The following is a 25,505-nucleotide window of genomic DNA, read 5'->3' as shown; positions in this document are numbered from 1 at the left end:
TCACAACTGGTCAAACACAAAGCAGCCCACCAAGCTAACTCACAGATGAAGGCTGCTGAAATCTAAATTTGTTAGCATATAGAAATTGTTTATTCCTCTGCTGCATCACTCACTGCTGAACTAGGTGTAATCAGTACAGGAACTGTGCATTAGGAGAAGAGGGGAGTGGGTCAATCCACGGAGGCTCAACTTCAAATCGAATTTGTGGGTCCACTCAAATTCCAACACTTTCTATTTGATTCATGAGGATAGCAAAAAAGTAAAAAGCTTGCCCTTTCTCTCTCAACTAGAGAAATTCAATTTGCTTCACAATCTGCAGTCTGATGGATGAATCAGGGCTTGTTGGATGCCCAGAAGACACTGACCACCGTGATGCCGCGAGGGATAATGGTATGGAGATGTCCATTTTGCCTTGTGCTAACCCCAAGTCTTCCATGTCAGGCACTATGTTACAGTACCTGTGCACAGAGTGAGATTCATAAAGATATGCTGATGAGTTTGTTGAGAAAAAAGTGGAGTCCCACTCTGAGCTCAAATTCCCACAAACTTAAAAATCATGTAAAAAGCCTTTGCAGAGGGATGGAAGACACAAAAGGAGGTCAACCCCATTGCAGTCATGGATTTGAAAGGAGATGTTCAACAAGTACACATTGATCTTATGGTCAGGTGTCTATGTAGTTTTCACCATACAGTATATAATGAGCAGATAGATAAATGACAATTTCAGATACACAGAGCTTTTGGCAAAATGTTGCCATGACACGCTGAGCTGATTATAAACCTTTTTCATCTTTGAACTATCAGTGCTGTCTATGTCAAATTTTATTTAGCATAGTTGATGGGTTGCAACCACTTTCTCATTTTTAGAGGTTTTGCTGCTTTAACTTTATCCAAGATAGATAGATAGATGATAGATAGATAGATAGATACTGTAAATAGATAGATACATTCTGTTTATATGTAGAGAAAAGTGAATACATTTGACTTGAATCTTCCAAAAATCCACATCTACCAAAATCCAGATATTTTATAATTCACTTCTGTGCAGATCCAGCAAAATGGTGACTGTCATTTTCCTGGATCACAGAGTTCAATCAGAAGGTTAAAGAAAATTAAAAAACTCTAATACTCGCCTTACTGCTCACTTCTCCGGTCTCTCTGCTTGTGCTGGAATTCCTGGGCCTCTCGTGCTAAGCTGAGATTACTTGTTTTCATGAGGCCCAGAGGGTTCTGTGCTTGCGCACGGGAGGTTACGGCGCACATAGTGACATCATTACACCATGACCTTCCGCATACTTGTGCATAACTCTCACAGGCCTCATAAAAGCCGGAGGTCCTAGAGAAGTGAGCAGTAAGGTGAGTATAAGAATAAGAATTTTTTTTTTTTTACAAGTTACATTTATTATGTTTTGGGGCCTGGACAGGGGCATAAAAATTAAATTCATGGAGAAATAGAATTTCCCAAGAAAAAATTTGTGAAAAAGCGAATTTAAATTTTGCTTGATCTGCTCATCTCTAAATGTAGTTGAAACAGGCATGAACTTTCCATTAATATAAATGACAGCATAAAGAATCATTCAAAATTATGAATTGTCCCTGGCAGCACTTTATTTTTTTATTATCTATTTTGGCATTATCAGTATTACATTGTACAATTTACTTATAAGAATACATATTGATGATGTTGCTAGATTTGAATAATATTTTATGGATGTACAATCCAGGTTTCCATTCCAAACTCCAACCCGTTGTTGGTTTAACATCCTACTTGTGACTTTCTATTATGGCTTGGATACAGGTGTCACAATTAAAGTAATTATCTGGTATCTCAATTTTGCATTCATTCTGGAAAAAAACTATTCCTGAATTCATACAGTAGACAATATTTCACTTTCAGAGTCTTTTCCCTTCTTCCCTTCTCTTTGGTCAATGTCAATAACATGGATGGGTCCTGTCTGAAGGATTAAGTCTTCATTGTCATCATGGCTTCTTATGTCGTCTACTTCAATGTATTTTCCTTTTGTCTTCTGTTTAGCCTTTTGAAGAGCTTCCTTCAAATGTTGCTTGAGTTCAATGTTAGGACAAAATATATAATCATAGGCAGAGCTAGCACAGATTGCGCCAATAATTGGTCCTATCCAATAAATCTAAATGAAAACAAATAACAAGTACAGAAAATGATTTTCATTGTCATAAATATCACAGATATGAGATATGAGTATTTCTGATTTTTCACGTTTAAAAACACAGTAACAAACCAAAGTCGATTAAAACCAAGAAAATATATTTTTTCCTGTTTCACATCTCATATAAGGCTACCGCTCCCAACAACATGTTTCTATTTAGTCTACTAGACTTCGGGACTGAACCAACTAAGACCCATCACAGGCCTTAGGGAGTCAATGCTCCATTATAGACTGCTCACTAATCTCTACGAGGTCAATGTCACACACTGGACTTGGCTGTAGAAATGTGGGCACAGTTCAGTGTAGATTCTGGCCAGCATCTATGCCAAATTGGGCATCCATCACTGCACAGTAGGGTTAAATTGCCAGGAAAAGCTTTTGGTTAATTTTTAACAATTTGTATTTTTGTTGCTCGAAAAACGCAACAGTTCTAGCAAAGTGGATGGGATTTATAGAAATTTCACGACCTTTGTGCTTTTTTTACTCAGCGTAAACTGAACTGAGGTGCAGGTTTAAAATCTGTAGCACATAGGTTTCTCTTGTGAGTACGCTAAGCTTTAGGCTATGTTCACACACCTTGTGTTTTTTTCTGCATCTAAATCTGCTGTAAATCTGCTGACAACTTTTCTCTGGCAGGAAAACAGCTGCGTCAAAATTGCAGGATTTGATGTGTTTTTGATGCGTTTTTTTCAGTGTTTTTTCACAGTCCTTCTGTTTCTATTCATGCATGTACATAAAGTTTTGTGAAAAAAAAATCTCATTCTGTTTTTGGCATAGTGGGGGAGGTGAATTGTTCTGGAATAGTTTAGACACTGGCAATGCATTGAGTTTGTATTACAATATTTGCTTTCACACTATGGGGTCTGCCATTCAGTTTGCACATGAAAAACAAAAGCAGTTGGAGCGCCAATGGTGAAGAGCCTGAGGTTGGGGGGGGGGGAGAATGTTGTGACCACTTGTTATGCACACGCCCGGGCTAAGCGGCGTGTGCGTGGGATTGGTAGTGATTCCACTGGACCGTGCCGGAGAGTGAATGCCTGGAGGGGCGTGACTAAGTATTCACCCGATCCGACCAGGGTCGCACGACGGCATACGACGCCAGTGCACCAAGGAGGAACCGAGCAGAGGGACCAGGTGCTACTCCAGGACAGACCCCGGACACGGCTGTTGACCCACACAGGGGAATACAGGAACAGGCTGGTAGGCTGGCACACAGACTGGTGGGTATAGGCAGGCACGACTGGTATGCAGGCAGGCGGGTATGCAGGCAGGGGGGTATAGGCAAGCACAGCAAGAGTGCAGACCGGGAGGCACTAGCAGGTAGGAACACAGGCGGGATAGGGCCCAGTACACACCGGGACTCAGGAACAATACAGGCAGAAGGGTACAGGCAGGGCAGGACAGGACTGCCGGAGCAGCGGGCAGAAGCAGGGCAGGACAGGACTGCCGGAGCAGCGGGCAGAAGCAGGGCAGGACAGGACTGCCGGAGCAGCGGGCAGAAGCAGGGCAGGACAGGACTGCCGGAGCAGCGGGCAGAAACAGGGCAGGACAGGACTCTGTTCACACGGAACAGACAGGAAGGGAAAGACAGAGCCAGACACCCACAGGGTACTTGCAGTGAAGTAGCGAGTGGACCACAAACTCACAAACGGGAGTACAGAGACAACAGGCAGGAGTTAGGTACGAGTTCAGACTCTGCAGAAAAAGGAAGGGAACGGACATAGAGGAAAAACAGGTAAAGGATAGGAGAGAGTTCAGACTGGAACTGAGTGTACGGAGGAGACCGACACTGCAGCGGGATACAGGAGCGGGTCTGGGAATACTGCCCCCAGAGAGGCGGGACGAACAGGCAAGGAGCGTGTTCAGACAGGACAGACAAGATACAGGAGCGGGTCTAGGTAATCGGCCCCTAGAAGGCGGGAGGAACAGGCTAGGAGCGTGTTCAGACAGGACAGACAAGATACACAGAAAGGACTCAGTTCAGACACGGGAACTAATACCGCAAAGCAGGAGACATACAGGACTAAGTTCAGACAGGCCTGGAAATACAGCCTCCAGGAAAGGCAGACAAGGAAACAAAGACGGGACCTGGCACCTTCAGAGTGCAAACACACACTGAAGGAAAACACTATGCTCAGGCAGGGATAGAAGGGAGCTGCTGAGCTATATACCAAGTGTCAGACAGCAATAGGCTGAGGACGCACAAGGGGCGTGACCCACAGCAGGTACAAAGAGCAGGAAGTGATCGGGCGCCGCCCTTAAGCAGCAGAGACAGACACAAACAGACAGCATGGAGGGAAGCCAGAGAGACATTCTGGACAGGAGATCAAGTGCGCTCTCTTGCACAGTGGGAGATGGACCACCATGCAAGGACGCCGCCAGGTATGTTACAGTACCTCCCCCCTTACGCCCCCTCTTCTTCAGGCCTGCCAGAATCTTCCGCAGGGAATTCGAGGACCAGTCGTTCACTGGGTTGGAGGGGGACAGAGACTTGAGGGTAATCTCTGCTTCGAGGTACATCTTGTCAAGCTCACAGGAAAAAATAGACGGGTTATCAGGTACATAATGAGGAAAAGTCACTGTCTCTTTGTTATCTGGTGGTACCCCGGAGGATTCAGGAAACAACTGGAGGTCCTCCGCCGGGTCAGAAGAGTGCAGAGGCTCAGAGAAAACAACTGCTTCAGAGTACACTAGGTCGGACTCACTGGAGGAAGCAGGCGAGGTATCGGGTACCGAGTATAGGAAAGTCTCTGTCCATTCACCACCAGGTGGCACCCCGAAGGGTTCTGGAGACAGCTGGCGGTCCTCCGCCTGGTCAGAGGGGTGTAGAGACTCACGGGTAACCTCTGCTTCAGAGTACACTAGGTCGGACTCACTGGAGGAAGCAGGCGAGGTATCGGGTACCGAGTATAGGAAAGTCTCTGTCCATTCACCACCAGGTGGCACCCCGAAGGGTTCTGGAGACAGCTGGCGGTCCTCCGCCTGGTCAGAGGGGTGTAGAGACTCACGGGTAACCTCTGCTTCAGAGTACACTAGGTCGGACTCACTGGACGAAGCAAGCGAGGTATCAGATCAAGGATATAGGAAAGTCTCTGTCCATTCACCACCAGGTGGCACCCCGAAGGATTCTGAACACAACTGGAGGTCCTCCGCCTGGTCGGAAGGGTGTAGAGACTCAGGAGTAACCTCTGCTTCGGAGTACACTAAGTTGGACTCACTGGACGAAGCGAGCGAGGTATCAGGTACAGAGTATAGGAGAGTCTCTGTCCTTTCGCTACCAGGTAGCACCCCGAAGGGTTCAGGAGACAACTGGAGATCCTCCGCCTGGTCGGAGGGGTGCACAGACTCAGAGGTAACCACAGCTTTGGAGCATCCTTGGACATGCACACCGGTTAAAGAGAGAGAAGCATCTGATGCCGGGTGCAGGAAGTTCTCCTGTGTGGAGTCTGGATGGGCAGAAGTCTCTTCGGGCAGGAGAACTGGTGCACTACCCACGCACATTACCCATTGGGGTTTCTCCGGGATACAGGGAGATGAAGCTTCAGTAGGGACTTCAAGGTTGGGGTCAGGAGGTCTCAGGGAGGACAGACCCTGGCGTGACGGCTTGCCTCTACGTCTAGCACGTCTGGACTGCCTCTTGAGGTTGAGAGAAGTATTCCGGAAAGCGTAGTCACCCTGTGAGGATTCTGGGTGGGCAGTAGTCTCATTGGGCTGGAGGACTATTGCGCTACCCACACACATTACCTGTCGGGGCTGCTCCGGGATATTGGGAAGTGAAGCTTCAGCAGGGGCTTCAGGGTTAGGATCCTCGAAGACCATACGAAAGGCCACCAGGAAGGCCTGCAGGTCAAGGACGACAGGATCCCATGCTTCCCATAGGGGAGTGACCCATTTCAAGGCATCACCCGCTAGGTAGTCAATCATAAAGGCCACTTTAGCCCAATCGGAAGGAAAATAGAGAGGGTAGGCCTTAAAGTGTAGCATGCATAGCTCCACAAATGCACGACACTGTCTTGGATCCCCATAGTAACGTGGCGGATCCGCAGGAACGAGAGCTGATAGATCCATCTGGACGGGTGCGTAATTCGCCTGGAACTCAGCTAAAGGGAAAAAAAATTTATTTATTTTAATGCATGTATTTGCTGGAAAAACTTCTCAGAGAGCGAAGGCCGTGGGGCTCAACGGGAACCATGGCCTGAGCATGCTGTTATGCACACGCCCGGGCTAAGCGGCGTGTGCGTGGGATTGGTAGTGATTCCACTGGACCGTGCCGGAGAGTGAATGCCTGGAGGGGCGTGACTAAGTATTCACCCGATCCGACCAGGGTCGCACGACGGCATACGACGCCAGTGCACCAAGGAGGAACCGAGTTGAGGGACCAGGTGCTACTCCAGGACAGACCCCGGACACGGCTGTTGACCCACACAGGGGAATACAGGAACAGGCTGGTAGGCTGGCACACAGACTGGTGGGTATAGGCAGGTACGACTGGTATGCAGGCAGGCGGGTATGCAGGCAGGGGGGTATAGGCAAGCACAGCAAGAGTGCAGACCGGGAGGCACTAGCAGGTAGGAACACAGGCGGGATAGGGCCCAGTACACACCGGGACTCAGGAACAATACAGGCAGAAGGGTACAGGCAGGGCAGGACAGGACTGCCGGAGCAGCGGGCAGAAGCAGGGCAGGACAGGACTGCCGGAGCAGCGGGCAGAAGCAGGGCAGGACAGGACTGCCGGAGCAGCGGGCAGAAGCAGGGCAGGACAGGACTGCCGGAGCAGCGGGCAGAAACAGGGCAGGACAGGACTCTGTTCACACGGAACAGACAGGAAGGGAAAGACAGAGCCAGACACCCACAGGGTACTTGCAGTGAAGTAGCGAGTGGACCACAAACTCACAAACGGGAGTACAGAGACAACAGGCAGGAGTTAGGTACGAGTTCAGACTCTGCAGAAAAAGGAAGGGAACGGACATAGAGGAAAAACAGGTAAAGGATAGGAGAGAGTTCAGACTGGAACTGAGTGTACGGAGGAGACCGACACTGCAGCGGGATACAGGAGCGGGTCTGGGAATACTGCCCCCAGAGAGGCGGGACGAACAGGCAAGGAGCGTGTTCAGACAGGACAGACAAGATACAGGAGCGGGTCTAGGTAATCGGCCCCTAGAAGGCGGGAGGAACAGGCTAGGAGCGTGTTCAGACAGGACAGACAAGATACACAGAAAGGACTCAGTTCAGACACGGGAACTAATACCGCAAAGCAGGAGACATACAGGACTAAGTTCAGACAGGCCTGGAAATACAGCCTCCAGGAAAGGCAGACAAGGAAACAAAGACGGGACCTGGCACCTTCAGAGTGCAAACACACACTGAAGGAAAACACTATGCTCAGGCAGGGATAGAAGGGAGCTGCTGAGCTATATACCAAGTGTCAGACAGCAATAGGCTGAGGACGCACAAGGGGCGTGACCCACAGCAGGTACAAAGAGCAGGAAGTGATCGGGCGCCGCCCTTAAGCAGCAGAGACAGACACAAACAGACAGCATGGAGGGAAGCCAGAGAGACATTCTGGACAGGAGATCAAGTGCGCTCTCTTGCACAGTGGGAGATGGACCACCATGCAAGGACGCCGCCAGGTATGTTACACCACTCACCTGGTACTGTTGTGCCAAGAAGCCCCGCACAACAAGGGAAAATGGTTCCAGGTGGGAGTCTGTATGATGACCGCAGCTTAACAGGGCCTGCTGTAAGGAGTTTCTTCCTGCTTCAGCTGTTACATGACCGAGACCGTGTGACCTAAGTGGGTGTTCCACAATGACAACAGGTCCTGTGGTGAACTAGCTTCCACAGCTCTCCACAGGGAAGATTATCAAACAAGACAGAAAGAATTATGTGGTGTTAGGGAAGCACTAGAACAACTAGACAGGGGATTAAGTTTATAACACACAAACCTTTTACTGTTTAATACGGTCTCTAACGCCACGACGAGATTCGATAGCAAAAGCTATCTTCCTCAGGTGGATCTACCTGAGGAAGATATCTACCTGAGGAAGATAGCTTTTGCTATCGAAACGCGTCGTGGCATTAGAGACCGTATTAAACAATAAAAAGTTTGTGTGTTATGACCTTAATCCCCTGTCTAGTTGTTCTAGAGCTTCCCTAACACCGCATAATTCTTTCTGTCTTGATACAGTTTGCACAGGTATTGTTCAATTTGACCCCTCACTGGGCCACAGGTATTGTTCAATCTCAAAGGTATGTCAGCTAATGTTTACACATCACTAATTTAATTAAACTCTCCCAATGCAAACAACCATCTCAGTGACCAAGACAAGATGGTTAATCACAAAATAGAACCCATATTTTGCCATCAAAAATGCTGAAAAAAATTTAGCTGCGTTTTTTGATGTGTTTTTCAGTGCTTTTTTCACCACCCATTACTTTTTATGGGTGAAAAACGCTGAAAGAAGCGATATGCTCTATTTTCCAAAAACGCAAGCAAGGCAGAAAATACACAGCAAACAAAAAGCAGCTGAAAATGAAACCTGCAAATAGGGTGCCATTCACACTCGCGGCAACCCTATTTGCAGGTTTCATCTGGTGCGGTTATATTGCGGGGCAGTCACTCCTCCAGTGTGAGTGGTTGAGAGTGATTGCTCATGGCATTCCGCACCTGCGTCATCTCCTTCCTACAGGGGGGGGCGGCCGCGTCCTGGTGTGCATTTCTCTTGAACCTTTGGCTGGTAAGTTCCATTGCCTTTTTGCTATTTTCTATACAGGCAACTAATAATCAATTTGGGATAGTCAGCGATTCTATTGAGACAGCTCTCCTCTATCAGATCTTTCCTCAAAGTTTTACTATATTACAAGAGGGACAGTAAATAATAAAACCGAGAAGCTAAAGAAAAATGACAGCAATGGACCCATTAGGAAAGTGATAGCAACCTCATTAAAGGTCTGAATATTGCAATAGTCTAGTCAATGTCCTGGTGTGACAGTTATCAATTATTAACTAGTTAATTAATCGTCTAGCTCTTCAATTTCAATTGATGTTTAAATTAAAGTGATCTTCCATCTTGGAACAGAAAATAAACTATACATATATGCTATAAATGTATAGTCAGTGTCACCCAACTCTGTGTCCACCATTTACCTCCCATCTTCACTGCTGAGATTGGCGCAAAACACACAAAACTAGGCAAAAAAACAATGCCAAAGACAATGATGAATTGGCTAGGTGTTTGTCTTGTAGCCTTGGCTGAATATGTCTGACTAGTATAAATATGACTGACCTATACATTCTTCCTCTTTTTCTTTATGTAGGCTATACATTTTACATTAAAGGAGTAGTCCAAAACTAAATTTTATTTTACTCCTAAGTGCCTATTGATTTTAATATCGCCCTCCAGGTCCCTCCAGTCAGTTCCTGGATCACTTTGCTGCCTGGCTTCCAAATTTTCTATCCTGCGACATCCCCACTCAAATCATGGGAGATTTTAACATCCCAATTGGTGATTCTCTTTCCCCATCTGCCGCTCATCTTTTATCGCTAACCTCTTCCTTCGGCCTTTCACAGCTTGTTAATTCTCCTACACATGAAGACGGGAACACATTGGACCTGATCTTCTCCCGGCTTTGCTCAGCACATGACTTTACTAACTCTCCGCTTCCACTCTCTGACCATAATCTTCTTCATTCTCTGTCGAAAACAGTGACTCTACTCAAGACACCCCCACTTTCCACACTTATAGAAATATACGCGCCATTAACGCCCAGAAATTTATGAAAAAGTTGCAATCATCATTGGCCCCAATCTCTTCCCTCTCATGTCCCGACTCTGCATTAAAGCATTATAACGAAATATTGCTATGCTCCCTGGATGAAGCCGCACCTCTTACACAAAGAACAATTCGGCATAGACGGCGACAACCCTGGCACACACCTCAAACACGCTTTCTCCAGCGGTGCTCCAGGTGCGCTGAACGGCTGTGGAGAAAATCTAATCTGCCCGAAGATTTCCTCCATTATAAATTTATGCTGAAAACGTATAACTCTGCCCTTCACCTCTCCAAACAAACCTACTTTAACAACCTCATCATCTCACTATCCAATAATCCTAAACACCTCTTTGACACGTTTCACTCTCTCCTCAATCAAACAGCAGAGGCCCCGACCACCGACTTCAGCACTGACGATCTGGCCAATTATTTCAAAGAAAAAAATTGACCATATCCGACAGGAAATTTTCTCCCAATCCCCAAATGTTATGCATGCTCCCCCCAACATTGTATCTTGCTCACTTTCTGACTTCGAACCAGTCACGGAAGATGAAGGGATCAGGCTCCTTGCATCTTCTCGTCCTACCACCTGCACCAGTGACCCTATTCCCTCACATCTCCTTAAGTCCCTTTCTCCAGCTGTCAACACTCACCTAACTAAAATTTTCAACCTCTCCCTCTCATCTGGTATCTTTCCCTCTTCTTTTAAACACACCAGCATACATCCATTACTTAAAAAACCATCCCTTGACCAGAACTGCACGCACAACTACAGACCTGTTTCCAATCTTCCCTTTATCTCTAAACTCCTGGAATGCCTGGTCTATTCCCATCTAATCCGCTATCTCTCAGACAACTCTCTTCTTGACCCTTTGCAATCTGGTTTCCGCTCTTTACATTCTACTGAAACTGCCCTCACTAAAGTCTCTAATGATCTACTAACAGCTAAATCTAATGGTCACTACTCCCTGCTGATTCTCCTGGATCTCTCTGCAGCATTCGACACTGTAGATCCCCAGCACCTCCTCACTATGCTCTGTACTATTGGCCTCAAGGACACTGTTCTCTCCTGGTTCTCCTCCTATCTCTAACTGCTCCTTCTCTGTGTATTTTGCTGGCTCCTCCTCCCCTATCCTTCCCCTTACTGTCGGGGTTCCTCAAGGATCAGTCCTAGGCCCCCTTCTTTTCTCCTTATACACCGCTCCTATTGGACAAACAATCAGCAGATTGGATTTTCAGTACCATCTCTATGCTGATGACACCCAATTATGCACCTCCGCTCCGGATATCACTGCTGCATTATTACAAAAGACCAGAGATTGTCTTTCTGCTGTGTCTAACATTATGTCCTCCCTCTATCTAAAACTGAATTTGTCAAAAACTGAACTACTCCTATTGCCTCCCTCCACTAACCCACCTATGCCCGATATTGCCATTTCCGTTTGTGGTTCAACCATTACTCCCCAGCAACAAGCCTGCTGGTTTGGGGTTATTTTTGATTCAGATCTTTCCTTCACTGCTCACATCAAATCACTCGCTCGTTCATGTCATCTACACCTCAAAAACATTTCAAGAATCAGGACTTTCCTCACCTTTGACTTGGCAAAATCTCTTACTGTAGCTCTTATTCATTCTCTTCTCGATTATTGCAACTGTCTACTAATCGGTCTCCCTCTTACTAAACTCTCCCCTCTCCAATTCGTCCTTAACGCAGCAGCAAGGATCATATTCCTCGCCAACCGCTACACCGATGCCTCTTCCCTGTGCCATTCATTGCATTGGTTGCCCATCCAATATAGAGTTCAATATAAACTTATCACGCTTACCCACAAAGCACTCCATGCTTCAGCACCGCCATCCATCTCCTCCCTTGTCTCAGTCTACCACCCTCACGTGCCCTCCGTTGTACCAATGACTTAAAACTAAAATCCTCCATAATGCGAACTTCCCACTACTGTGTCCAAGATTTCTCACGTGCTTCGCCAATTCTTTGGAATGCACTACCCAGGACAGTTCGATTAATTCCCAACACCCACAGTTTCAAGAGGACCCTAAAAACCCATTTATTTAGACTGGCCTATCGCCTCAACACACTATCTAGCTATCAATCTATCAATCTATCTATCTATCTATCTATCTATCTATCTATCTATCTATCTATCTATCCCAGTTTTGGCCCATTTTTACCATCCATGCACTTAATAGCCTCAGTCAGGACTGTATACATACTGGCTGGCGACCAGTCCATGTATTATTTATTATTTATCCTATTTAGTATATCAAGGCTGCATTATACAATATATGTACATTATACCTTTTGTGTCTCCCCCATTTCCTCATTGACTGTAAGCTTGCAAGCAGGGTCCTCACTCCTTTCAATATGACATATGCTTATTCTGTATTGTCTGTATAAGTCCCCCCTAAAATTGTAAAGTGCTGCGGAATATGTTGGCATTAAAAAATAAAAATTATTATTATTATTAATATCATAATCTAACTTTTTTTCTAATATAATTGAATTGAAAAATCCCTATCCTTCCTCACTACTGTAACTGCTTTATTTTTTTCTACTACTTCCCTCTGACCCCTCCCTGAAATGAGGCCTCATCGGTGGCTTCTGTTTCAGGGGCTGGGCTAGTCTCTGCTCTACTGACCATGCGTTGTATGTCAATTCTGACAGATGCTCAATAATATATTGTTACTGTGCACTGTTTTTCTTAGTGGATAGTGAGAATGCGCTCTCTTGACGGCTCTGATCAGAAGTGATGAGCCGGCAACAGAGAGCACTGTCATTGCAGTATACTCCTATTGGAGATGGACACCCAGATGCAGTCTACTATGTCTGGTTGTCCGTCTCAAGTTGGCGTACACGCTCAAAAATGATGCACGGCAGAGCACGCGTACGCTCTGCCGCCACAGTTATAGTATATGGCCCCATCGGTGCATACGTCCGAATGTCGCTTTGCGGGGTGGTTCAAATGCAAGCGCCATCGGGACCCACGGACGTGTAACTAAATGCAATGTGAAAGCACCCTAAAGAATGAGCGAGTGGAGACCAGCGCCACCCCGCAAGTGAAGGTTCAGGGTTGAGATACATTAATTGAATTAATAAATTACAGTAGATTTGGGATATGCTCATGAAAACAAAAAAAATTGAATATGAGCTGAAAAGGAACATTTTATAATAACTATTTATGTTGGAGGGATGAAACAGTTACCCAATGGTTGTCCCACTTCCATGTAATGACAGCTGGGCCAAGAGATCTTGCTGGGTTCATGCTCGCTCCAGTGTAGTTTATCTGAAAGAACAAGCAACATAAAGAGGGACCCACAAAAAAACATAAGGGTAAATCCATTTGGTATGGTAGTCTGCATGTGTCCAAAGACCCACCAACTGCGATGGCTAATTGCTGAACTATTTCATTTCCCAATGGTGAGGTCATTGGCCTGCTGCAGGTGGAAAGTGCTTCAGACACATGGCAGCCGCACCATCACCACACCATCTGGCTGTATCCCAGAGGATACTACTTACAATAATTGGCATTGTGCATGTCCTCTGTTTGGACCAGATGATCCAACTACCCAGAAGATATACAACTTCTTTGTGTTCATTATTATAATATATTAGCAAAATAATCCATCATTTGATGAAGAGACCATTAGAAATGGTGAACATCATGGTGAAGACAACTGCCACAACAATTAGGACTCTTCTATACAAACTTTTTTCATTTTTTTAAACAAATGTAAAAAAAACACTGTGGCCCTGATTCATTAACACTGGCGACATACAAACCAGTGTTGATAAAATGTATGCTGGGGTAGGATGCACCAAATTCATTACGAAATTGGTCGGATCTTTCAGCTGCTGTTTCCACAGCGTTAGAAATTTAATCCAGTCAAAGACTAGAAGGCATCTGTTGCAATTTCCGACACTTTTTTTGGTGTACACTATGATGAAATTGTTATCTGTACTCAGCCAGGCTCCTCCCTGCTAAGCTCCGCCCTTTTGAGCTAGCCTTGCCCACTTAAAAAAAGCATAAAACTGCAAAAATGATACAAAATTTTTATGCAGGAACGTGTAGCCCCAAACTTTTTTTTACCATATTTCAAACTGTTTTACACTAGATTTCTGCCAAAATTGATGAATTTGCCACTACATGTTTTCAATAGTGTTTTTACTATTACTTTAGGTAGCATTTTTATATTGTGAAATTTTGAAGAAACATTCTTCTTGATGTTTTGGCAATTCTTTTGGAAACTCTTTTGAAAAGAACATATTTAGATCAATCTATATTTTGGCAAATATTTCACCGGCGCTAAAAATATTAGAACAGAGCATAAAAAATGCTTCTTTATGTTCAATATTTAAATATATATAAGCAGTTTTGTCACAAAACCTGAACAATTTCTTTGAACCAACAAAGTGATTAAAATTTCTGAAGTCCCATGCACACGTTCGTTATTTTTTTGTTTCTGATTTCAATCTGCATCAAGGCAATTCATTCAGCTATTTTAATGCAGATTTCACCCATACTGAAGAGTGGGAAAATTCTGCTACATAAACATAGAAAAAAATAACGCATTTTACGCAGTGTTTTTTACTGCCAAATGCCAATAACATCAGGATTTGCAGCAGAAAATTTCTGAACTAGTGTACATACCCAAAATGTGTAAAACAAGTGTCACTAAAATTAAAATTACAGATGATGTTCTGACAACTTCAGTTCTTTTAAGTGAATTAACACTATATAGGTCATTCTGTGACACCCTGCTGTGCATGGAGTCACAGACCAAATGGGGGTGCATTTCAGGTTTTCTCCACAAGAGGCCCTCAGAGCATACACACACCTCCACCCTACCTCAGAACCACCAGAGGGAGCCCTTTAGGGAATATATAAAGGAGGGTGGAGGCAGGAAGAGAGAGAGTTCAGTCAGTTGTCTAAGGAGTGAGTCCAGTCAGGAGTCTCTGCTGAGACACAGAAGGTTAGTGACTCAGCAGGTTTCTGCTGAGAGGAGTTGTTTGGAGTCTGCTGCAAGCAGCTCAGAGAGAGACAGCTAGGAGTGTTGCCGACGCTCTAAAGAGCGGCAGAAGAGGCAGCCAGCTTACTGCCAGTGTGTATAGCCTAGTGAGGGCCCAGAGTAGGCCGAAAGCTAGTGGAACAGTAGCATCGGGGACCGAGGAGCTTCATAAGCTCACCCCAGAAATATACCGGACACTGGCTCCGAGTCTGCAGAGCAGTATACCCTCTGTGGAAAACAACCGGATCTTTCCTGGAAGATTTCAGGTCTCAGGATAGCCCAGGAGCTGACACGTAACAGGACCAGGAGGCACGGAGGCTCCGCCATACCAGGAGCGTGCTCTTCAGCAAAAGGCCCTAACACCAGGTCAGCCGGTTCAACACAAGGACTAAGTTAGGCCTAGTTTCAGACAGGCCATAAACTACACAAGCGGCAAGGATACAGGAGGCCCTATACCTGCTCACTGGGGAGAGACCTGCAGTGCACCCCTCACCCTACAGTGCTCTGGGCGGTACCGCAACTCCACCAGTAAAAAGGTACTGAAGCCAAACGTGAGTGTGTCTCCCATTTTTCCTTGGACCCGGCTGGGTCACCGCCATATAGTGCACCTTACCGAACACCGCTGCCCTGGGGCCTAGCTCCACCTGTGGGGAGCTACCCCATCATAGCTGCCGTAACACCGGCCTCAGTGGACTGCCGCAGCGCTGGTGGTCCTCACTAGACACCACAGGTGGCATCACGAACTTTCATTTTCCATTTAACCCCTTTTTTTTAAGAGAGACCCCAGGGTACGGGCCCGGGAGCCGACCACCGCGACATCCCCCAAGGCCAGGCATTAAGGCCCGGGCGCCGAGTAGTCCCCATCCCCTGGGTGCCACAATTCCAGATTAAAAAAAAAATATTGCAACTTACCGCAAATAAATGTCCAAATACAGCAGAAATCCCAATTGCAAGTGCTGAAGATTTGTCCTTGTTCTTGGGATCACAACTTGCACAAATAGTAAAAACTAACTGGAATGTAATAATAATTTCTATTAAGAGTCCATGACCAATGGAAAGCCTTTCATTTATCTGATGACAAAAAGAATGAAGTCAAAACATTGAAATAATGAAAAAAAAAACATGTTTGAAATTATGAAAGCAACCAACAAGTAAGTACACCTATGTCAAAGCAGATCACTTGAATGTGGTTTCCTTATTAAAAAGATTTTCCTGTGAATAAAGTACATTTTAATCAATAGATCTTGAAATAATAATAAGTTCCACAACTGGATGTGTTAAAAAATTGTTCCTGTGCTGAGATAATCTTATAAATGTGCCCCTGCTGTGTACTGTGTAATGGCTGTGTCTGACCATACAGGGACATGGTCTGATCATACCACATCTCCTGGACTGGGGAGGAAGCAAAAGAGTATACAGACATTACAGCACGGGATCAGAGGAGAAGTATAATAGAGCTCCTAATGGAATCCACTCCACACGAAACACAGTCCTTTGTCCTATTAAAAGGTTGCAAAAAATGCTTCAGAAAAAAACTCTTCCAAGATGCTTCAAAAACTCTTAAAATAGCTTTAAGAAACAAAAAAAACCTCCTCCAAAATCACAAAAAAGACAGCGCGCGTTTTCTGAAGCGGTTTCCACTATAAATTTTTTTTGACTGCCTCAAAAAAAAAAAATTCTGTGCACATAGCCAAAGTGTTGTGTTCATAAGTACAGCGTGGGCCATTGGACAGTTCGCTAAAATTTGACCCAGAACCACAGAAGACCTGTGCTAATAATAATAATAATAATACCAAACATCAAACACATCTGGCAATGGTCATTGGAGACACTTGTTCTTGAGATTAGACTTTTATCAAGCTAACATAAATGGTCCAGCTCAATCCATGGATTAAAATAGAAACCTTTATTATAGAGCCATTAAAAATGTTGCTTAATTACATACAGTGCTATGAGAAACTTCAACTTGTGTAGTACTTGTGCTCTCAGATATGAAGATACAACACACTAGCACAAATTTAACTAGTAATTTCCGGCACTTGTGTTTGCACCTTCTAGAGCAAATCTTTTGAATAATTAAGTTTCCTATTCAATTGAAATTGAAAGTGGTCTCAGGGCTGAAAATGACACTAAGGGCCCAGACAGACGGCCATATTTCTCGCATTGCAATCCTCAGACTGACTGTCTGCTCTCCTGACCTGAGCATGACAGCTGCAAAGAAATACATAATGTCACGCTCAGGTCAGGAGAGCAGACTGCCCGTCCGAGGACTGCAATGAGATCCTCACAAGAAATATAAGGCCGTCTCTCTGCACCCTAATTATAGTAAAGTAACATGAAAAGTTGTGTGGCTAGCACTAAAATAATGCACTGCAATGCACTCCACAAAGTAAAACCATGCAGCAAAAAGTAATCGGAATGATATGAATGATATGACATGTCAAATTGTGTGTTAAATAGAAAAATACAATGTTCAGTAGGCTCCATTTCATTACATTTTGTGTTAGTTATACATTATTCGGTTTTGGAATACTATTCTCATTGTGTGGTTTTATAGTCTATATATCTCACATTTAGCTTTAACTTTCATTTCTAAATTTTTCATAGTATTGTTCACATTATGAGGTTTCTTAATCATATTTGATTGTTGTTCATTATCACGTTTTGCTTGTTAGATATTATTTTTAAGTGGTTATTCTTAAACAATTGCTATTACTTTTAGGTATACCTAGTGTAATTTTCAAAAAATACATCATAATTTACCATTAATCTATTACCATGCAGTTTAACACAAGATTCGACATCTCATATGGAAAAATAATTTATATTCTATGAATCTTTTTCTTCTGGAACAACCTACAGACTTTGGGAACGATTCAATAAAACTGGTATGAATTATTATTTTGATTGAGTATTTATTTTTAGATTTTGATAAAGGGCAAAGTTTGATCAGCTAAGAGATGCCCTTCACCTTATAGACTGGGATAGTATCTTTAGTAATAGGAGCACGGATAGAAAATGGGAAATTTTCAAAACAGTCCTACATAGTCACTGTAGAAGGTACATACCTTATGGGAATAAAAGGGCTAGGAATAGGAGGAAGCCAATGTGGCTAAATAAGGAAGTCAAAAGGGCAATGAAAAACAAAAAAAGGGCTTTCGGTAAACTTAAACAAGAAGGCAGTGAGGAAGCGCTAATATCTTATAGGGAAAAAAACAAAATCTGTAAGAAACAAATAAGAATAGCAAAAGAGGAGACAGAGAGACTAATTGCCACGGAAAGTAAAACGAATCCCAAACTGTTCTTTAACTATATAAACAGTAAAAGGATTAAAACTGATGGAGTTGGCCCATCGAAAAATAATCTGGGTAAAATCATAGAGGGCGATGAGGGTAAAGCAAACCTACTCAATAGCTTCTTCTCCACTGTTTTCACAAAAGAAAACAATTTATCGGAGGAAATGCAGAGTGATAAAGTAAACCCTCCGCTAAATATCACCCACCTAACCCAGGAGGAAGTTCAGAAATGCCTAAATAATATCAAAATAGACAAGTCACCAGGCCCAGATGGCATACACCCCCGGGTACTAAAAGAATTAAGTAATGTGATAGACAGACCGCTGTATCTTATATTCAAGCACTCTTTATGGACAGGGACTGTCCCACTAGACTGGCGCCAAGCAAATGTGGTACCAATATTCAAAAAGGGGTCTAAAAGTGACCCTGGGAACTATAGACCAGTCAGCTTAACATCTGTTGTGGGTAAATTGTTTGAAGGATTTCTTAGAGATGCTATTGTAGAATATCTTAATGATAATAACTGTCTAACTCCATATCAACATGGATTCATGAGGGATAGCTCCTGCCAAACAAACCTGATCGCCTTCTACGAGGAGGTGAGCTCACAGCTGGACCGGGGAGAGTCAGTGGATGTTGTATACCTTGACTTCTCCAAAGCGTTTGATACCGTGCCACACAAAAGGATGGTATATAAAATGAGAATGCTTGGTCTGGGGGATAATGTGTGCAAGTGGGTAAATAGCTGGCTGAGTGATAGAAAGCAGAGGGTGGTTATCAATGGAGTAAGCTCAGGGGGTGTCAGGGTTACTAGCGGGGTGCCTCAAGGGTCTGTCTTGGGCCCTATATTATTTAATATATTTATTAATGATCTAGTGGAAGGGTTGCATAGTAAAGTAGCAATATTTGCAGATGATACTAAACTTTGTAAAGTAGTTAATACAGATGAGGATAGGGCACAGCTACAGGAGGATTTAGATAAATTGGGGAGTTGGGCCAAAAAATGGCAAATGAGGTTCAATGCCGATAAATGTAAGGTCATGCACATGGGAAAGAAAAACAGCAGTCACCCATACATATTAAATGGGAAACCGTTGGGGAAATCTGACATGGAAAAGGACCTGGGCGTCTTGGTTAACAGCAAATTAAATTGGAGTGCCCAGTGTCAGGCAGCAGCTGCGAAGGCAAATAGAGTCATGACATGCATCAGAAGAGGAAAAGGGGCATATGATGAGAACATTGTTCTTCCTCTGTATAAAGCGCTGGTAACGCCTCACTTAGAATATTGTGCACAGTTCTGGGCTCCGGTGCTCAGGAAAGACATATTGGAGCTATAGAGGGTACAAAGGAGGGCGACTAAGGTAATAAAGGGAATGGAGGGACTAGAATACCCAGAGAGGTTGTCAAAATTAGGCCTATTTACGTTGGAAAAGAGAAGGCTTAGGGGAGACCTCATAAACATGTATAAATACATCAGGGGGGCAGTACAGAGATCTCTCCCATGACCTGTTTATACCAAGGATGGTGACAAATATGAGGGGGCACACTATGCGTCTGGAGGAAAGGAGGTTCCTGCACCAGCATAGAAGGGGATTCTTTACGGTCAGAGCCGTGAGACTCTGGAACTCTCTGGGAGAGGAAGTGGTGATGTCCAACTCACTTAATGAGTTCAAGAGAGGCCTGGACGCCTTTCTTGAGAACAATAAAATTACATCTTATGCTTAGTTAATTAATCCAGGGATTTAATCTGACTGCCAGATTGGTGTCGGGAAGTGAATTTTTCCTCAATGATGTAAATTGGCCTATACTGCATGGTTTTTTGTTGCCTTCCCCTGGATCAACGCTGCGGAATAGCTGCAGTTTGTATTTTAGTTCTTTATTTTTTATGGCGGAAAAAAATACAATTTTTTAATTTTCTTTGTATACTTAAAAACGTTTTTTTTTTACTTTTTCCCTTTATTTATTATTCCCTTTAGGGAACTTGGACCTGCGATTGTTCAATTGCTTATACTACATATTAAAAAGTAAAAATCAAGTTCTCATATTGGAGTCTGCCCTTCTTGTCTCGGCCTCTGTCACCTGTCTGCGCCGCACTCTTAATGCAGGTAACACAAGCCAACGACTCTAGTTCTGTGTCCTCTGGATCGTTCCATCTGGTTTGGGAGATGGAGAGTTAACTTCTGTAAGTGTTTGCATCCTGCTGTGTTGCCTGGGTGGGGCTGCAATCTATTTAAGCTCCTGAAATCTTGGTGTCCACTGTCAGTTATAACTTAACTAGCTTCAGTGAACTTCTGCTTATCTTGCTTGTATTCTCAGTGGACATTCCTGACTTTGAGCTCAGCTCATTTTTTGGCTACTCTACCTTATATTTTTGTCCCTGCACCGACCTTCTTTTTCTGACCCAGCTACCGGATCATTCTTTCTGCCAGCCTGCACCACCGACCAGCAACTGACTCTGTGACTCCAACACAGGGTCATCCTGTGTAAGTCCAGATCTCTGTAAAGAGTTTAAAGGGTGAAAGCCAGAGCAACCCCTGGGAAGAGGTAAACAAAGTGGCTTGCACCAAGTATGTCTATGGCAGCCATTTTAGAATTGCCAGGTAAACACTGACAGACCCATGTTACAGCTGATCTACATTGGAGTACTGTTATAGCTGGCACAGGAGCCTATAGCAGGACCCCATCTGCCATGGTAAACCATTGGCACCTATCAAACGTGACACATGGAACAGTGTGCCTTCTCCCAGTTTGTACGCTTTAAATTCCACTATCAAAGACTGACAGCAATATTTAAGTGGTTAACAGCAATGGGCAGATTCTCAGATCTTCTTGATGCTGTTAGAGCTGACTTCCACTGGCGTTGATTCTCTCATGCGAGAGAATCGGGCCGATTATGCTACTAACACTCAGCTGAAACTCTGTCAGAGCTTGATCCGAGTGTCATCTGAGTGTGACCCAATTCTCTCACACGAGAGAATAGCAGCACAGGTGTAAAGAAGATGGAGAACTTAATGTCTCCATCTTTTCCATTGACATCTAAGTGCAGTCCCATAGACTTGTATGGGTGCATGTGATCCATATATCGGAGCCACTCGCAGTATACTGTGATTGTTTTCTCATGCCGAATTGCCTGAGAAAGAAATCACAGATCTGAGCTGCCTCATAGTATAACATTGGGCTGAGTGCTATCCAATAAACATGGGATAGCACTCGGCCGTGTTATTCGCCAGTGTGAGCGAGCCCTTAGAAACAGACAATTGCTGTGAACAGGTCTCTCTTCTCCCAGGAAAGAAGCGGACTCTACTCCTGCATCAAAAACAGGGATTCGACAAATGATGTTTTAGTGTCTTATGTAGGGAAGGAGTTATTGGATCTATAATAAAGGTTTCTATATTTAATCCGTGGATTGAGCTAGCCTATATACCTTTGTTTGTTGACTGTTCCAGTGACACTCTAGAGCAAGGTGCCGAACTCTCCTGTATGGATACAGAACAGCTGGACGGATGAGCTTACACTACTCTGCTTTATTAGACTCTTATGCTAAATCTAGTCTAACATAAATGTCTCTCTATCCTAAATAAAGAAAAATAAACACAGTATGCAGTTTATTTGTATAATGGTGTCTTTAGAATGCACAGTACAGATATGTGAAGACAGTGTGGGAAAATTATTAATGCATTTGCAACACTTTTTTGTGCAAATTGCAATATTTCATTGTTGTAAATGTTTTACCCAAATTTGTCCATATTTTTCACCATATATTAGTATGTTTGCCAAAACTTCATGCCTGGTTTTACAGGCAAGGCAAGAGTATCTCCAATAGCATTTTGACAAATACTAATATTGGGTAATATGCACACTGTCTGGATTCTGCTGGAGCAGCCGTAACATAATCATTCGTATGTGTTATACATACCTGTGGAGAAATATAACAAGCTTCTCTTACTGCTTCTGACAAAGAAACAGGAATATTTAGGTTCACATGAGCATGTAAAAAAATCAGTAGGAGTTTCATCCAGAAAAGTGGCACAATTTTTCTCTCACTTGTCCTTGTGCAATTTGTATGAAATCCATTTTTTACAGCAGCTATTAATCATTTATAAAACCATCTACAGTTTCCCATGCTACAGAACTGCAATGTATTTGTAAAAATCAGATGCTAGACTGTGGCTCCATATGGCATCTGATTTTTTTCATACACCCATAGACTTGAAAGGAGAGTCTCATCCGAATTACGCAAGAGTTTAATGCATGGTAAAAAAAATTCACACACAGATTCGGTCAGTGAAAAAAAAATTGCTCATCTGCACTACCCCATTGTTAACACTATTCCAAGTGCTGTCCATTTTTTCCATGGTCAGCAATCAGACCCAAAATACTGTTGTGTGAACAAGCCCTAGGAGAATCTAGTCAGAACATGAGTGAATGTATGTCAAGTGTATAAGAGCAGTGATGTGACAACCTTCTCAGCAGGCAAAAAGAGTGGAATCCTGAGACTGTATATTGCACACTGTTAGGATTTGGCAAGATGTAGTCATATACTGTAGAGTGAATGGAGAAATACCTGTCTGGTGTTTAATATCCTTTCAAAATTATTAGTAAAGGGGAATGGTTAATCCTTTTAGCGTGAAATATGACATATTTATAAAATTGCATTTCTATATAAAAGTTGGGAAAAAAAATTGCATATTTTAGACAGGTCACAGCTGTAAAACAAATACATTTTATTGCAATAAATTTTAACATGCATAAAAAGTAGCAATCTATGTGACCAAGCAAAATTTTACAGACCAGATTCTCTGCTCTATTTAAACACTGGAAAGTGTACTAATTAACATGAATAAAGAAGTAATTTGACTTTTATATGCAACATCTGTTACATTGTTTTCAGGCCCTTATTTAACATTGGGCGCAATGGTATAATTTGCACCAAAATTATCATTAAGGTGGAAAAAATATGGAGTGATGGAGTTGAAGTTAGTTCAAGATTTGGCTCAAATTATGTCATTTGATAACTGTAGGTCAGTATATTTGATGAATATTTTCTAAGGATAACACTGGTATACACTGATTTTGGTGCCAACAATGTTTCAACGGTTTTATATTAAGTTTATGGTGCTGATTAAGAATATGACTTTGCTTTTGCCAGATTGGCTCTAATTTCTGAGATATTTAATAATTAATTAAGTACAGTAGAATTCTGGCTTCAAAAAGTCGCTTTCATAGCACTGTAAGCTTACAAATTGAAATACAAAATAATTATACGGGATATTTCATAACCTAATACACTGTTAAAGAGTCAAAAGACCAAAAGCTATTGGATTTGAGTCACGACTGTGTCGCACCCTGCTGATCACAGGTCCTCTTTGGAATCTACATGCCAATTCACATGAGTGGTGCAGGTTTGTTGTGTCTTTTGGTATGGAAGGGGTTAAGAGTTCTTGAATTATAGTGGGTACGGAAAGTATTTAGACCCCCACACTCTTTGTTTCATTGCAGCCATTTGGTAAATTCTAAAAAGTTCTTTTTTTTCTCATTAATGTACACTCTGCACCACATCTTGACTGAAAAAAAAAACAGAAATGTAGAAATTTTTGCAAATTTATTAAAAAAGAAAAACTGAAATATCACATGGTCATAAGTATTCAGACCCTTTGCTCAGACACTCATATTTAAGTCACATGATGTCCATTTCCTTGTGATCCTCCTTGAGATGGTTCTACTCCTTCATTGGAGTCCATGTGTGTTTAATTAAACTGATAGGACTTGATTTGGAAAAGCACACACCTGTCTATATAAGACCTCACAGCTCACAGTGCATGTCAGACCAAATGAGAATCATGAGCTCAAAGGAACTGTCCAAGGAGCTCAGAGACAGAATTGTGGCAAGGCACAGATCTGGCCAAGGTTACAAAAGAATTTCTGCCGTACTCAAGGTTCCTAAGAGCACAGTGGCCTGTGGATTTCCATTTGTTTGTGTGTTCCCCTGTCTGTCACTTTCCCTGTGTTGTCTTATAGTAGAAGTAAGACTAGTGTCTTGCTACCTTTCATGCTATCTAGGGCTAAGACCCAGGGTCAGCCAGGGTTTAGGCATGCAACAGCACACAGGGGGAAGGACCCATCTAGGGCGATAGGGTGCACAGGTGTCAGCCTAAGGTGAGTGTTGAGGGGTCACCATCTATTCCCTCTCCCTATCGTCAGGGTTCCCTTTTACCAGCTCCCTCATCCCCTCCCTTTGTACTTCTCCCTGCCCTGGCATGACAATTTGCTTTCACACATAAGTTGCATTGTGAAAATGCATTATTTTCATGGATAAATTATCTCAAAAACTAGAAAAAAATCAGCAAACATGATAGGATTTTTTAATTCAGCACCCTCAAAATACTCTAAATCCATTAAAAAACCTTGGCACCTGAAAAATATTTTTTTTTGTAGACCTGTGTAATAGATGATGATTATTTGGATTTGAATATGAAATTTAGGATTTTTTTTAAAAAGGAGGAGACTTCAGAAATACTTGTTTGATATATTGGACATATTTAAGAAATCAGTATGTAAACTAAACACTACATATTTACCATTGTCACACCTAAATTTCCAATAAGACTCGGTGGTGTTAAAAGATACAGTAGTCCAGCTCCCAGTAATGCTCCAAGACATTGAGCGGTGATGTAAAATATTGCCTTGGCAAGTGTTATGTTCCTTGTGCACAGAAGCGCAATAGTTACAGCTGGATTTATATGACCACCACTTATGTGTCCAAAACAGTGCACCATTGTAGCAATGCCAAGTCCAAAGCACAGTGATATTTGTACTAGATCTATTTGTTGAGGGTTATCTGTTGTTCCCCAGTTGACTGTTGAACCAAGACCAAGAAAGACAAAAATGAGAGTTGCAACAAATTCTCCAGACACAGCTTTCCAGAATGACTGCGTCCATACACCTTTAAAAGCTACCATATCGATTCTTCAATGAGATTCCTGGCACATAAAAGAAGATTGTTATAAGATCCAGCAAGCATGCTCTACAATCATTGGCATCTGTTGTTAAATGTGAAATAATAATTCAGTTTACATTATTTAATCTGTAAACATTCCAGAGATGTGGCACAAACAAAGCATGAGAGTAGTTGGTCTAATGGTCAACATATGTCATATGGGAATGCATTAAAGGGGCTGTCCACTACTCCTCAAGTACCATCTTCTGAGCATGAAAAAATGAAACACAGC

At 43.1% G+C, this 25,505-nt stretch overlaps 1 protein-coding gene across 1 annotated transcript; it reads right to left on the bottom strand.

Annotated features, from left to right (window-relative positions):
• Positions 1-1,868: 1,868 nt before the first annotated feature.
• LOC141264442 (aquaporin-4-like) lies at positions 1,869-25,235 on the bottom strand. Its single transcript, XM_073676723.1, has 4 exons — positions 24,855-25,235; positions 15,893-16,051; positions 13,177-13,257; positions 1,869-2,147 (listed from the first exon to the last, which is right to left on the bottom strand). Exons 1-4 carry the CDS (start codon positions 25,233-25,235, stop codon positions 1,869-1,871), a joined length of 900 nt encoding a protein of 299 aa, XP_073532824.1.
• Positions 25,236-25,505: the final 270 nt, after the last annotated feature.

This window comes from Phyllobates terribilis, unplaced genomic scaffold (assembly GCF_046119375.1).
Source record: "Phyllobates terribilis strain yellow unplaced genomic scaffold, ASM4611937v1 Scaffold_4__5_contigs__length_816908805, whole genome shotgun sequence".
Classification (NCBI taxonomy): domain Eukaryota; kingdom Metazoa; phylum Chordata; class Amphibia; order Anura; family Dendrobatidae; genus Phyllobates; species Phyllobates terribilis.
Note: the sequence above shows the minus strand (reverse complement) of the source record. Positions and strands in the feature narration are given on the sequence as shown.